The following is a 16,122-nucleotide window of genomic DNA, read 5'->3' as shown; positions in this document are numbered from 1 at the left end:
TTAAATTAAATGAGATGATGATGTTATAAATAAATATCACAAGTATATTATTTGTAAATGTATTTTAAATTTATAAAAAAAAAAAAAAAAAAATTTTTATAAGTTCCAATAAAAATCCTTATAAAAGTTTATGCTTGTGTTAACATAAATAAATGATTGTGCATTTTCCATAAAGAGAAATCGTATATTTTTATGCAGTATTCATAAATGCATTTAATATATGTTTACTATATATTATTGTGAATAAATTTATAGCAATGAAATAATAGTAAATATTACATACATATAATATTTGACATATATTTTTTAACCATTTTCTGTGGAAAAATTTGCTTGTGAGTGCATTCATTAAAAAAAACCCACAAAAGTGCATATATTAAGCTTGAAACAATATGGTATTATATTTACATATATATATATACATTACATAAATATTATGGACACTTTATATATATACTATTGTAATATATGCAAAAAAAGGCAGAATAAATTTTAAGAATATTATAAGCATAAAAACTCCACCAATTTTTTTGAAAATTGTATTTATATATAAATCTTACTAAATATATGTTTAAAAAAAACATAAAAAAAATATCCAAATGAATATAATAATGTCATATAAAAGAATTTTTTTTCTATGTTTTATGATTTTAAATTGAAAATTTTTTTTTTGATTTCCGTAAATTTGCTTATGCACATTAAATATAAATATAACTTAAAACATAAAAAAAGAAAACAAAGTGCTCAAAAAAAATTATATATAAATATACATTATATATAATTTTAGAATTGAAACGAGAAAATTAGATGAAAAAAAAAAGAATAATTTAACGAAAGGATAGCACAAAAGGTTATATAAATAAACTTAAAAAAAAGAATAAAAACGTAAAAAAGGATAATAAGCCAAGATCATATATTACAGAATTAAGAATATTTACTTTTTTCTTTAGTTTTTTTTTGAATTTTGAATATATATGCATACACATTTAACTTGCATATGTTTATATATATTGTAAATATATATATACATGTGCTTATACATACTTATGTATTTATTCGTTTTATAACACTATTTACACATACATGTGCTAATTAAAAATACATTAAAATTTTTTGCAATTAAAGAACACATTTAAATTATATATGTATATATTGCACATATGATATCACAACAAATAGTCATATATATTTGTTAATATAAGTGCATGCCATTTTTAATAGATATACATGCGTGCATGTATACAACTATTATATTTACTTGTATATTATATTTATACGTTTCCACGTGGTATATATGAAAATGGGTGAATGCACTAAAGACTGAATGATATTATATATATATATATATATATATGTTTATAAAAAAACAAAAAAAATAACAATAGTAATACATAACTTTTTAACGAGAAAAATGAGCCACACTTATATTGTTAATTTGATGAACTATATATAGAACCATATGCATTTTTTTTTTGTATATTTTTCAATTGTATAATTTTTATGTATCAATGACATATATATCTCTATATAGATAGAGAGTATATATTTTATTTATATTTTGTATGTATTTAAGTTATTAAAAAAAATGCAGGAGCTTTAACATGGCTTAATTATTAGCACAAATATATTAATGTGAATTCCATTATTATATATGTATTAAGGGACTATTAGACAAAAACTATAAATGCTCTTAATTTCACTATATAAATACTTTCACAATATAAGAAGATGCTTGTATATTTTTGAAGAAAGTTAAGACATATATAATGTGTAAATTATATGATAAAAAATAATAAAAATCGAAATAAAAACAAAGAATACATACATATATATATACGAATAAGTGTATTCGACATGTTTATATATAAAGGGCACATCATTTAATTATTAGACAATAATACAACTATATGTGTATAATGTATAAATGAAGGTATAGTTTAATGCAAATATATTCCTATTTATACATGCATATATACCATTACACTATTTAATGTGAATTTCTATACGTGTATCAAAAAGTGCACAAACAGGTCGATTTATGTATCCATAAAGATATTTAGAAATATATGTAATTAATGAATTTTTTTTTTTTGAAATATGGAAACACTAGTTAACGAAAATAATATTAATACAAAAAGCGAAGATGGTAATGAACATAGTGAAAAATTAGCAGAATATTCAAATAATGCTAAAGGGGGGGAAAATGAACTAATATATGAAAAAAAAGATGAAATATATATGAATTATATTGAACAAGATAAGTTAGATGTACCATCATTAGTAGAAATATGTAAACAACAATTAATAGTTATCTTAAAGGATATGTGTACTGATTCAAATAATTCCGATGAAAAAACATCATTTTTATATCATTTAAATAGATTGAGAAATGCATTAACAGTTGTCGATTTACATAATTATATAGCCGTATTTGGTCCATGTCTAAGTTATAATAAATTACCATCTACTTGGAATATTTCTGTATGTGATTATTTAAAGCAACAATTAAATATTCTGCGAGCAGCAGATTCACAACAAAATTCAAATAATTATATGAACTATTATGATTTACACAATGAATATGAAGAAGCAATAATAAATAAAAAACTAAACTATGTTAATAATTCTAATTTTGATAATAATAATAATAAATATGGAAATGGAGCAAATGATACTAATGTAAATAATAATTTTAATTTAGCAAATGTGATGGGTTCATCAAAAGATAATACAAATTTAAGTATTAATGGTAAAGTTATAAATCAAAATAATTTCCAAAATAGTGGAGGAAATACGAATAACTATTGTGATCAAAATGAAAATATGGTAGACGATTATTATGATTGTCTTATGCGAACAAAATTACCAAATGAATCAGTTAATAATTTAAAATATATGATGAATAGCAAACAAGACAATCCTAATAATGCAGATGTCGATAATGTTTTATCCTATTTAAAAAAGTATGAACTAAAATCAAATAAAAATAATACTAATAAAAATGATGATGTTTCAAAATATAATAATAAAGAATCTGATTATGATTATCAAGAAGAGTACTTAAAAGATAAAATGTTATATGATTCAGATATGGATGAAAATAATATGATGGATCAAAATTTTATGGATGGTACATATAATAATGGCGTTAATGGAAGGGGGACTCGAGACTATGATAATAATGGAAATAATTTGATCGGAATGAATAGTAATAATACCAATATAAATAATAAAAATTATAATATAAAACTTGAAAAAATAAAAAAAAATGATACAATGAATAGTTGGAATAAACCTAATACTGAAGGCCATCCTGAATATTTGCCAAGAATTCCAGGTGTTCGATTTAATCCTAAAAAACAACAATGGCTAGCTGCTTGGAATGATAATACAAGAGAAATAAGAAAATATTTTTCAGTTAAACAATATGGTTTTGAGCAAGCCAGAATATTAGCTGTTAAAGCTAGGCAAGAAGCAGAAAAGGCGGGTGCCAGATGTAAGCCAATGTTTCATGTACATGGTAGAAAAGCAATTGATGGAATATCTAATGAATTAATAAAAGTTAGTCTTATAAATACTCAGATGAGTAGTAATGAAATGGATCCAAATTATAATAACGGTGCCCCTAATGGAAGTAATAATGCCATCATGGGAAATAATTGTAATATGATTATGGCAAATAGTAATAATCTCGGAGCACTTCAAAATGGTATTAATAATATGAATAATATGGGAGGTGGAAATATGAACACAATCAATGGCATGCCTAACATTGGTGGAATGAATACCCTAAATGGGATAAATCAATTAAATGGCATGAATATGGGAAATATGAATGGTGAAAATAATAATGCAATGTTGGGAATGGCATTGGTTACTGCGCCTAATGATATATTAACCAAAAAAGATTTATTAAAAAGTGAAACAAATAAAGGAATAAAAAGAGGTCGAGGTCGACCACCGAAAAGGAAACTAAGCGAAGACTCAAATCTATCATTAGATGAAATAGAACAAAGTATACGAAGAGGATATATTACTGGTAATAATAATGGAAGCTTCAATGATAATGGAGAATTGCTAGAATGTATGGATCCATATGATAAAGATTGTACTAGACCTATGAAAGGGGTTTCATATAATGATAGAAAAGGTTCGTGGCTAGCTTATTGGTCAATTGGTAAAATTTTTCAAATGCGGCGATTTCCAATTAAAAAGTTAGGTTTTGAAAAAGCTAAAGAATTAGCTATACAATGTAGATTGGAAGCTGAACAAGCTGGAGCAACAACAACTGAAAATAGAAATAAAAGAGGAAGAAATTTATTAAATAATAATTCAAACAATAATTTAGATTCAATGTTAGATAATAGTTCAATGTTAGATCATGATGACAACATGAATGATAATACTAATGGTGCCAATAAAGGGATGAATAGAAATATGTTATTACCACATATGCATAATTTTAATAATGGCCAAGGTTTAGGAAGTAATGTAACTAATTCTGGAGCAAATCCTTATCAACATCATGGAATGCTTGGGGCTATAGGAGGGGGTGTTCATAATAAAATTCCACATAGTGATGGACAAGATAGTGAAAATGATTTTTCCCCTACAAAAAGAACTAGAGCTCCAAGAGGCCGACGTATGGAAAGTTTAACTGCAAGAGCTAATGCATTGACACCTGTTGAAGGGGTGAGATTTGATCCATACTCATATTCATGGTTTGCCAAATATTTAGAAAATGAGAATTCAAAAGAACCTAAAATTTCAAAATATTTATTAAAAAAATGGGGATTCAATAAAGCACATAGTTTAGCTGTGCATACAGTTAAATGCGCATATAAAGCTGTTCCTTTTACGGATGAAGAATTATTAAACATATTTAATATTGATGCAAAAAATATGATGAATAATGGAAACAATCAAAATGGTATGATAAATATAAATTTTAAGGATAATTTTGCTAACGGTGCTGTTGAAAATAATGCACCACATTTTGCTTCAAATAATTTTGGAAATAATAATTTGATGAATAATATGGTAATGATAAACGGGGCACTTGGTAATAATCCAAACATGGATATGAATATGCATGCAGGTAATTCCGGAAATATTTCTAATATCACCAACATATCAAATCCAATTAATAATAATTTTCCAGGAAATATCGGTGCATTTAAAAATTACACTACACCCGGTGTTGGAAATAATGGTATGGTTGTAGTACCGCCAGGCATGAATAACCTTGCTGAATTAAATGCAATAAATGGATTAGACCCGAATGGAGTTATTAATGCACCCAATGATAATAAAATAATGGATCCATCAAATATAAATGGAAAAGATGCTAATTTAGAAAATGATAATACCGGAATGGATGGGAGGAATATTGGAAACTCAATGAATAATAATATAAATCAAGTTAACAAAATTAATGGCTATAATTTTAATAATTTACATACAGGGGGAATAGGAAACATTATTCCAAATAATAATAATGTTAATGGCCACAGTGATAATATAAATAATTATGCACAAAATATAGATGGGCATAATATATCTGGAGAAAAAATGAATTCGGTAACCAATTTTTTGATTGATGATAATAAAAATAGCTTAGAGCATGGGGGAATAAATCATGTTGCAAATAATAATAATAGCAATAATAATTATAATTCTGGAAATGTAATAAATTCTGAATTTTTAGATTCTATAAATAGAAAAAATAACTCCAATACAAATAATAATTACATGACTCCTAATGATGGCATTCGAAATAGCAAAGATACAAACAATGAAAACGATAAAATAAATAACAATTTAAATAATGGAATAAATTATGTTCCAAATAATAATAATTCTGTATATGGTCAGATGGATAATGAACTGACAAGCCATAATATGAATACAATATCCCCAAGCAATATGACGAATGATATGAACAGAAATGTGTTAAATCAGACATATGGAATCCAAAACAATAGTAATAGTCATGGAAATATGAAATCAGATATGATAAATAATTTAATGGATTATATAAATAACAATGACAATAATACAAATATTACTGAATTACAAACACGAACTAATAATGTAATTAGAGATCGCACTAACATTACTAATAATACTGATGTGGGAAATAATATGGAAGGTGAAAATAATAATACAAATAATTCATATGATCAGAATGGAGGTAGGAATTTTAATGGATATGGAAATGAAGATGGTAATGGAAATATAAATGATCCATCAATATATTATATGAATTCAAAATCAGAAATAAAAACAGAGTAGTGGTAATAACATATTTAAAGTTAGGGGGTGTCTTATGTGTACATAATAGCACATGAATATTTTTATTTATATGTATTTGTCGCATGAAATTGGAAACATTTATTTGAATGAATTATTTTGTGAAAGTGTGAAACGGATATAAATCGAATATGCCAATGGGGAAAATTGTAAAATTATTTTGTCATAAATGATTTAAATACATGAAGTATTAAATTATTTGGAAAGAATAAACCTGAATAAATTAGCAAAAATATTTTGAACACAAAATAAAAATATTGTATCATACATAGTATACGATATACACATTCTATTATGTATGCACATATTTTTTCATTACGGGTTTATTATTATGCGTTTTTTTTTCGCTTTTGATTTTTTTTTTTTTCTTCAATTTTTGTCTTGTTAATAATTTAATTTTTTTTATTTTTTTTTGAATAATTTAATCAAATAGTATTAATATGTTTTTATTTATTATTAATATATAATATCCCATATTAATATTATTACTATTATATACGTATGTATATACGTATATTTGTGTTATGTACGTATCATGTGTGTACGTACCAATACATGCGTGTTTATACATATGAATGCTATTATGTGTTAATTTAATTTAGTTTAATTTTTTTTTATTAAATTTATCTTAATGTTTTATCTTTATAATTATTTTATTCTTCGCTCTTATGCTTCATCTTTCCTTTTTTAATAAACATAATTGTAAATTTATCATATCATGTTTTTATCCACACTCATAGTTATTAATACAAAATACTTAAAAAATAACATGAATTATTTTGTGAATTAAATTAGGAATATTGTTCACAATCATATATATATAATTTGAAAAAAAAAAAAAAAACTATGCACACAAAAAAGATTTATGAAGCATCGTATTATATATAGTACAATGGGATATGAAAAAAAATGTGAACGGCATGTACAATTACAACATGGTATGACATTTAAATAAATACAGGAAATAATTTCTTTAGTTGCATTAAATTTGTTCATTATAATTCAAATAATTGTAGTTACATAAAGTATATGGATATTTTGAAATAATTTCACTTGTTAAACTTTATCATAGCATCAAAGTATATCCATGGGGCAGTATATTTATAAAAATTCAGGTTTCATCTTCCCTTTTTTACAAAATTTGCAATATCTGTAATTTTTTCTCTCATTTTTGAAGTTATTTCTGGTTTAGCTCTTTGATGGATTTCTAAATGTTTTAAAATTTGACCAGCTCTATACCAATTTATATCACTATTTTGCCTTAAACACATGAATAAGTTTTTTTTTCCTTCTAATAGCATACCTCGGCTTTCTTTTAATTTTCTATTAGCCTCTAAAGATAACCTTTCTTGTTTTTTTGCATCTTTATAGTTTTGGCTTTGTTTAACTCCATAAGGGATTTTTTCCTTAATCTTTTTGTATAAATTTATTCGACGTATTTTAATCATTTTTATTTCATCTTTTCCCTTATAGATATTTATATGATATGTACATATGCTATTATATTATATAGTAAAATATTATGAAATATTCTGTTTATACATTTTTTATATTATTAAATATAGAATAATTAGAATTATATACACAAATATTTCTTGTATTAATAATTAATAGTGGAATGTATTAGTTTTGCATTTTTTTGTATTTTTTTGATGGATATTTTTTTAGTATATATGCACATATTTAAATTTATTTTCAAACATATTTTACAAAAAATTTAGAGAACTAGCCCCAGGTTTCATGAATAGAAAAAATACAATCTCTCGTTATTTATCGCTTATTTTTCAAAATAATATATTTTTTTTATTTTAAACATTTTTTGTGTGTTTCACAAAATAAAAGTTGGTGAAATAAAACCTTGACGTAAAAATGAGCACATTAACAAAAATAACAAAAAAATATATATATATATGTATACACACAGCATTAATATATCTTCATGGAATTAAATATAAAATGAAAAAAAAAATTAAAATCAAATGTAATATAAGAAAATTGTATTATTATTTATAGTACTTTATTTATTGTAATAATTAAATAAAAAGAAAAATACCAAAAAATAAGTTCACTGAAAAACTGATAAAATTATAATACAAGTGTAGCCAAATTTGGAAAACCATAAGACTATCATTAATATGAAAAAAAAAAATATTTTAATTTTAAAGACATTTCAATTGATGATAATGTTTATATTATAAATATTGAAAAAAAAAGGAATAATAATAAGTTACAATTTTCGCAAAAGTCCATTTTTTCTAACTATATGCATATTCCTATAAATTTATTATATCATTCCTATTGGAATGTTTAAAGCTACTGATGTTAATACAAGATTTATGTGGCACTCTTTTTGCTTATTTTTATTTGATATATTAATTTGTTTTTCTTTTTCTATTTCATATGGCTCCTCATCTGAACTTAGAATATATGAAAATTGATTCTTGTCTTTAATTAATGCATCATCATTACTGTTATAACTTGGCAAATCATCATCATCTAAATAATTTTGTTTATTTTCATCATTTTCATTTTGCTTTGTTTCTTTTGGATTGGTTTCTTTTTCAGAATACTTTTTTGCATTTTTATTTTTTAAATATCGCAAGGATTGAAGTTTTTTTTTTTTATCTTTTAAGACCATTGCAAAATCGTTTAACTTTGAAAAATGAGAACAAACAATAATAATAGATATGTGATGATGAAACTCAACCTTGTATTTTTCTATAATCGTGAAATATAGAAAATACGAATATGTTTGATATTTCTATTTATTATTAAAAAGGGTTTAATTAAAAAAATTAATTTGGTCAATCACTCAAATTATTTCGTGAATTAATTATTGTTCAATTTTTATCCTTTAATATACATTTTGATAAAACTGTATTAAAAATAAACACATAGAAATATGTAAAAAATATATATATAGCAATAATGCATTTTTTTGCACCTTTGGCATTTTCCTTTATGTGATGAGACTTTATTTAAAATTATTTTTCTTTCATCGATTTATACTCACTATTTCTCTTATTTTTTTTTTACAATTTTAAAAAAAATATATTAAACTTATTATATTTATATATTTTGTTCCGGATTTTGTTTATTTTTTTAATTACGAAAAATGACATTAAAAAAAAATTATATTTTATAAAACGTTTCCCGTACAAAATAATAAAATGGAAAATAAATATATTATCAAACCTCTATTTTTTGAAAAAGTATCATAATAATGTTAGAATAACTAAGGTATATATTATGATATTTTTTGTGGAATATAATATTTAAACAAATTACGTGAAAATCCATGCATAGTTTTAGGTTCATTCCCCTCAATGTTGGGAATGCGAAACTGTTGTAAAGGTAAAAATAGAAAGAAATAGGAAAATAAAAAACATATTATATCCTATATTATTCAAATACTACAATGTACAAACACCCACAGGGATGTATCGCTAGTCATCTGAATTGTCAGAATATCCAGATAAGAGAAAAGAAATTTGTGTTTGTTCAATATTTTTTTTTTCGGTATTTTGAGATAATTCCTTATGGATATTTTTATTATCAAAATTTGGATTATCTGTTTTTTTTTTTGTAGTTTTAATTATAGCTTTAATATTTGTTTTTATTTCATTATTATTTTTTTTTTTATTAATAATTTCTTTTTTTATTTTTTTAAAATTATGATTAATATTGTCTTTCAAAATATCATCATGTGACGCTATATTTATTAATTCTTTTTTTTTAACATATTTTTTTATTGCTTCTTTATATTCATCCGCAACTTCTTTTTCTCGTTCTTTAATTTTTTCAACACTATAATTATCATGTATTTCATGATTTCCATATAAGTCTATATTTTCATCATTTATATTTGGAGCATCGTATAAATTTGCATTATCTTGATTTTCTTTTGTTGCAGTTCCTATATTATTTTTGTTTAATTCTAATTGTTCAGATAAACTTAAAAAGTTATTACCTCTTTTAAATTCTGGCAAATCCTTTAGAATTTTATTTTCATCAATTTCTTTTACACTCCTTGCATCTTTTTCCAATTCTTTTATTCCTTCTTCTGTATACTCTTGCTTATATATATAAGTTTTCACAAAGTTCATATTTTCGTTTTTTTTTTTTGGAAAGAAATTAAAATATTAAAAGAAAAAATTCACAATTTTAATTGCACACAAACATTCCATGCTCACAGGCATAATAACCGATTTCATAAATATGGAAAATATAAACAAACTTTTAGACCCAAATATCGCCAAAAAATATCTTTGTCGTATTTTTTTTTTATATCATCACCCCTTTTTAATATATTTATATTTTCAAAAATTTAAATAAACTATTATATAACTTGATCCGATTATATATAATGTTTATATGCTGTTAATAATAGGATCATTATTGAAACATTACTAATAAAACTGTTATATATATAGTCACAATAAATATAATTAATCAATTTTTATACAATCATATGTGATGAATTTATAAAATAGTTAGAATAACACACCATTAACCAAAATTTGAATAATGTTATTCCTTTTTCTTCAGCTATTTACTATTTTTTTATAAAATTAATAAAAATTTATCAGCAATGATTAAAAGATATCAAATAAATTGATTAATATATTTATATATATCCTATTATGATATTTATATTTTTTAATTATGTAAAATTACAAAAAAAAAATTATTTAAATGATTTTTAATTTTTCATTTGTTAAAATAATTTAAAAAAAAAAGATATAAATGTAGTATATATCGGTTTTGTGTATTAGCATCATTCCGAAATTAATGAATGATCAAATTGGTATTCATTTCTTTTATTCATGAAATGAATTATTGCCAACAAATTTTATGAATAATTTTAAACAAAATATATTAATAGAATAATTCAAAGTCAGGATAGTTCATCCATGCAATATATATATGAATCACTTTTAAAATAAATATTTAAAATTAACAAACACCCTATATGCACAGTAAATCAGTTTTATCTTGTTTTTTCTTATTTACTAGTTCGCTGTTTTAATATATACAAGATTATATTTGATGGTTTAAAAAAACATTTTTTAATTTATATATTATATGCATATATATACAATATTGAAGTTATACTAAAACAAAGACAAAAACGGATTGGCAAATGGACTGATTCAAATGGTGCATCTTCATATCTCGAAATGTAAATAAAACGAATGATAAATAAAAATATCGAATAAAAAATATGTAAATATAAATAGGTTTGGTTTTGCGTGGGTTCATTTTAAATGTCCAATTTATGACGACAACAGGGACAGGTCAAATTAAACCTGAACCAATTCTGTACACATTTCCAATGATATGTATGGAAGCAAGTTAATTTAATACATTTATCATTATTTATGAAATGCTCAAAACAAACTACACATTGTTCATTTATTATATTGTTGTCTATTTTGCTTGAACATTTTTTATTCGCAAAATCGTTACCAGATTTATCAATATTGTTATTAATTTCACGATGTGCGTTGCTCTGTTCAATTATAATATCTTTTGAATCGCCACTGTTTGATGTTTGGAATAAACTCTTATTTTCCAATTTTGAACCATAAGAAATGTTTTCTTTATTATATATATACATAAGAGGAGCTAAATTATCTAATATATTTTGTTCATTTTTTGTAGAAAATTCCATATTTGTATTTGCAGACGGAAATAATCTTAATAATGAATCAGTATCGAGGTGCTGTAAAATATTTAATATTGCATAAGGCTTATATTCAAATGGTAATGATTTAATATAATTAAATGATTTATTTGATATTACATCAAAAAATGTTGGTTTAACTGAACCTTGAATATAAATTGATGTATTAGCACTTATTCTTCCTTTTCCACATTTGATATCAATTGGGTCTACCCCCATAATTTTAAATTGTACACCTCTATAAAAAAATGTATCATAAATAGAAAAAGTGTTTAAATAATTTTTCTCTATATATGGCTTTATATAATCTATAAACAAATTATAGTTATATGTTGTTGGTAAGGTATCATAAAGAGGAACAATATGTACATTGGTATATGCTTCACATCCATCAACTCTAAGGTTTATTTCCTACAATATATAAAAATATTAATTAAAAATAAATATTTTATAATATAAAACGAAAGGAATAAAGAAGCAAGTATGCAAAATCACGAATTCAAAAGACTTACAGTTAAATCGTCAATAAAACCAGCACTTATATCGATATCGATTTTTGAAACTAGAAAAGAAAAATTATATACATTAAATAATTTTCCAGGGTAAAATAATTTATTTCTGTTGTTTTTGAAATAAGGAATTAAATGAGCCGTCAAAATTTTTTGTGTTATAATATTATGAATTTTATTTATTTTTTTTGTCTCTTTTTTCTTTGTATTGTATTCGTCAGAAGTGCTAAGATTGATTATCTTTTCTATAGAACACTGTTCATTTTTTGAAACTTTATTTCTATTTTTTGACATGCACAATTCAGGAATAAAATTAAAATATAATGGGAATAAGGACATAGCCCCATTAAAAAATTCATTACTCTTTTTAATTATCATTTTTTTTAAAGAAATAAATTTTCTTTTAATGTTTTTCTCATATTTTTTATAATTTATATCATTTATTATTATTATTTCGATTTTTTTTAAATAATCAACATATTTACCATCAGTATAAATTAAGGTATCATGATTAAGTATACCCTTTGATGGTATGCAATTAATAATAACATAATCGACATTATTGTCAAGTAATTGTGGCATGCTTTCTTTCTGACCATTATCCTTTTTATTTTTAAAAATGTCTGAATTAATATTGTTTATGTTTTTATTATTTTCATCATTATCATTTAAAGGAATGTCTACATCAAATGTCTGATTTTCATCAGCAGAGCTCTCATCTGTTGAAACTTTATCAATTCCAAAAACATCATCATTATTTATTTTATTTTTTATTTTTATGCTTTCTTCTTTTTCATTTATATGAGGAATTTTGCTTATTTTCAAGTCGGAACTTTCAGAACCATCTTTTAAGCTAATAACAATCCCTTCGTACAATATATTTTTTTCATTAATTAATTTATTCAATTTATTGTATAATTCATGAAAATTTGAACTTCTTTTTTTTATTGGTAGTATATGAACCTTTTCTAAAACATTGTTTTTTTCTAATATATTTAATTTTGTTTGTGAATTAATTATAGGCAAAAAATGCATATATTTACTTTGTCCACTTTTTCTCTCCATATCTATGAATATTCATTCTTTATACATAAAAAGGTTGGTTGGTATTATTGTCTATGATTCGTCTAAATTTCTGAATATATATTTAATGACATGTAGGAATGTATTGGTCTTTATGTACATATATGTTTGATGTTTATCGATTCACTGTATATTTGTTTGTGTCTGTTATATTATTGTAATTTAAAATTTTTAAGAGAATAAAATTCTTTAACTATTATAAATTGTGTTAAATTTGTTTTGTGCAGAAAAAAAAATTAAGTCAAGCTTAAAAATGAAAACTATTGAAAATATACAGGATAAATATAAATAATTTTATTTACTAAAATTCTATTTGCTACCATTTTGACTTATTTAATTATAATGTGAAAAAAATTGTCGAAGTGTTGAAAAGAAGAATTATTTTTAATTAAAACAAAAATATATCATTCAATTTATTATTATTTTTATGTATATTTTTTATTATATAATTAAAATTTATGAAATTGGGGGAAATAATTCAACTATGTTTATATACACATTCTACAATAGAAACTGCTAATCTTTGATTAAAAGAACCGTTGTATTTTTTGTTAAGGAAATAATTTAACATAAAAATGAATAAAAATAACGGAAATAGTATAAAAATAGACAAAATAGAAAAACGGCAAAAAATTATTACATATATCAAAATACAGGTATATAAAAAATTAAAATGTAGACGAAAAAAAAAAAATATTATGAAATACAATGTTTGTAGAAATTTGCATCTTAACAATCATAAAAATGTGTTGCTGTTAAAAAAATATATTATATGTATAGAAAATTTTTGTTTTATTTTTTAGATTTTCTATTTTTTAATAGAATGGCATATTGCTTAAAATAAAAAATATTCTATAAAGTTAAAAATACTTTTATTCAAATAGAAAATAAAAAAATATATATTAAACAATTTATATGTATTTCAAATATACATTTATTTTTTTAAATATATGATAGTGAATTAGAATATGCATAATAAATAAATATAAAAAAAACAACATGCGAAAAAAAAAGTATGGAGTCTACGATAATGTCTGCGGTATGTGCGTAAAATATTTTGAGGTATATATACTATATTTTTATATATTTTTTTTTAGGGGTAAGAGGATAATAATTAGAATTTTTTTTGTTTTATGTATTTATATTTAAAATGATTCGTTAAATTAGTATTATGTTGTTAAATATACAAAAATCAACTTTGTTTTGCAAGTGAATTATGCATTTCTATTTTTAAAATCCCGGTGATTGCACGCACCAGTTGCCTATAACATGTTGTAAAAAAAAAAAATTATGAAATTAATATTAATTATTTTACCACCATTTTTTTTATAAACGAGAGTAGTTTACCTATTTATAGAAAATTTATTTTTTTATTATTTTATTATTTTATTAAAAATTTAAAAAAATAATGTATAACTGGAAAAATGCATAGATATATATTGTATACGCGCACACACATAGAACACATATTTTCAACATAGTCGTATATATAACTAAATAGCTAAATTATGAATATATATTTATTTTAAGGATATTAAATTTATTTTTTTCATCATTATAACATTTATAGAATATCGAAAAACTTCCCAAATTAAATATATGTGCAGCGTGATGATTCCTTTGATTTATTAATTTGTTTATTTTTCGGTTACTATTACGTTCATAATTTTGGCTATATTTTTTCTTTTTTACATGAACAGTTCATATATTTTATATAAGAATATGCATACATGGTAATAATTAAAAAAAAAAAGTTTCATCTTTTTCTATTATAAACATGTGTTAAGGTAAATGAAAAGAATATGGACATAACAAAAAAGTTATATTAAGTTAGGAATTACGAAGAATAATTATACATAATACTTAATAATTATTGAGGATTTCATTTTATAGCTAGAATAAAAAAAATATATGCTTTGTGTGTGTGCAATTATGAAAGTTCTTTTTCATTATGCGGAAACAAGCATATATTTATTTGGGCTTTATTACAATATACACACATATTGATAGTGTATGCTACATGTATAAATATATAAATATAGTTTATACTGGATAGTTCACCTTTTTTTAAGAGCATTGCTCATGAACTGACGGTGTTATGAGCATTGTACTTGTATGATGCTTATATGCTTATAGCATATATAGTATATATTATACACATATATATCGTATGTATGTAGTGTTTGGCTGGTGAATGTAAAATTTGAGATATAATAAAAAAACTTTAGCCTAGCTATCGAATTTATTAAGCTTGCTATCATAGAGATGTGACCTTTGGCTTATAAATAACATTTTAACGTATAATGATCGTAAAAATATAATTATAATAAATAAAATAAATAGCTTAATTCTATTTTTACGAAAAGAGAGCATAAATAAAGAAAAAATAAAATGTTTTGTTTGATTTTAATATATTATTAATATGCCATATTTTAAAATTTTTTTAAAAATGTAAAAAAAAAAAAAATAATATAAAAATATATATATGCCATACTTAAAATTCGAAAAATTATATAAAATTAAAGATAAAAA

At 22.5% G+C, this 16,122-nt stretch overlaps 5 protein-coding genes across 5 annotated transcripts; 1 reads left to right on the top strand and 4 right to left on the bottom strand.

The window, feature by feature from the left end:
* Nucleotides 1-2,097: 2,097 nt before the first annotated feature.
* Nucleotides 2,098-6,294, top strand: PBANKA_1205900 (AP2 domain transcription factor AP2-I, putative; the record flags this gene model as incomplete). The annotated part of the gene is made up of 1 exon (XM_034566107.1): nt 2,098-6,294. One exon carries the CDS (start codon nt 2,098-2,100, stop codon nt 6,292-6,294), a length of 4,197 nt encoding a protein of 1,398 aa, XP_034422737.1.
* Nucleotides 6,295-7,430: 1,136 nt separating this feature from the next.
* Nucleotides 7,431-7,760, bottom strand: PBANKA_1205800 (conserved protein, unknown function; the record flags this gene model as incomplete). Its single annotated transcript, XM_034566106.1, has 1 exon — nt 7,431-7,760. The coding sequence occupies one exon, from the start codon at nt 7,758-7,760 to the stop codon at nt 7,431-7,433; it is 330 nt and encodes a 109-aa protein (XP_034422736.1).
* An 836-nt stretch (nt 7,761-8,596) lies between these two features.
* Nucleotides 8,597-8,950, bottom strand: PBANKA_1205700 (conserved Plasmodium protein, unknown function; the record flags this gene model as incomplete). The annotated part of the gene is made up of 1 exon (XM_034566105.1): nt 8,597-8,950. One exon carries the CDS (start codon nt 8,948-8,950, stop codon nt 8,597-8,599), a length of 354 nt encoding a protein of 117 aa, XP_034422735.1.
* Nucleotides 8,951-9,758: 808 nt separating this feature from the next.
* Nucleotides 9,759-10,418, bottom strand: PBANKA_1205600 (conserved protein, unknown function; the record flags this gene model as incomplete). Its single annotated transcript, XM_034566104.1, has 1 exon — nt 9,759-10,418. One exon carries the CDS (start codon nt 10,416-10,418, stop codon nt 9,759-9,761), a length of 660 nt encoding a protein of 219 aa, XP_034422734.1.
* A 1,157-nt stretch (nt 10,419-11,575) lies between these two features.
* On the bottom strand, nt 11,576-13,572 carry PBANKA_1205500 (RING zinc finger protein, putative; the record flags this gene model as incomplete). The annotated part of the gene is made up of 2 exons (XM_034566103.1): nt 11,576-12,409; nt 12,511-13,572. 2 exons carry the CDS (start codon nt 13,570-13,572, stop codon nt 11,576-11,578), a joined length of 1,896 nt encoding a protein of 631 aa, XP_034422733.1.
* Nucleotides 13,573-16,122: the final 2,550 nt, after the last annotated feature.

This window comes from Plasmodium berghei, assembly GCF_900002375.2.
Source record: "Plasmodium berghei ANKA genome assembly, chromosome: 12".
In the NCBI taxonomy this organism is placed as follows: Eukaryota; Apicomplexa; class Aconoidasida; order Haemosporida; family Plasmodiidae; genus Plasmodium; species Plasmodium berghei.
Note: the sequence above shows the minus strand (reverse complement) of the source record. Positions and strands in the feature narration are given on the sequence as shown.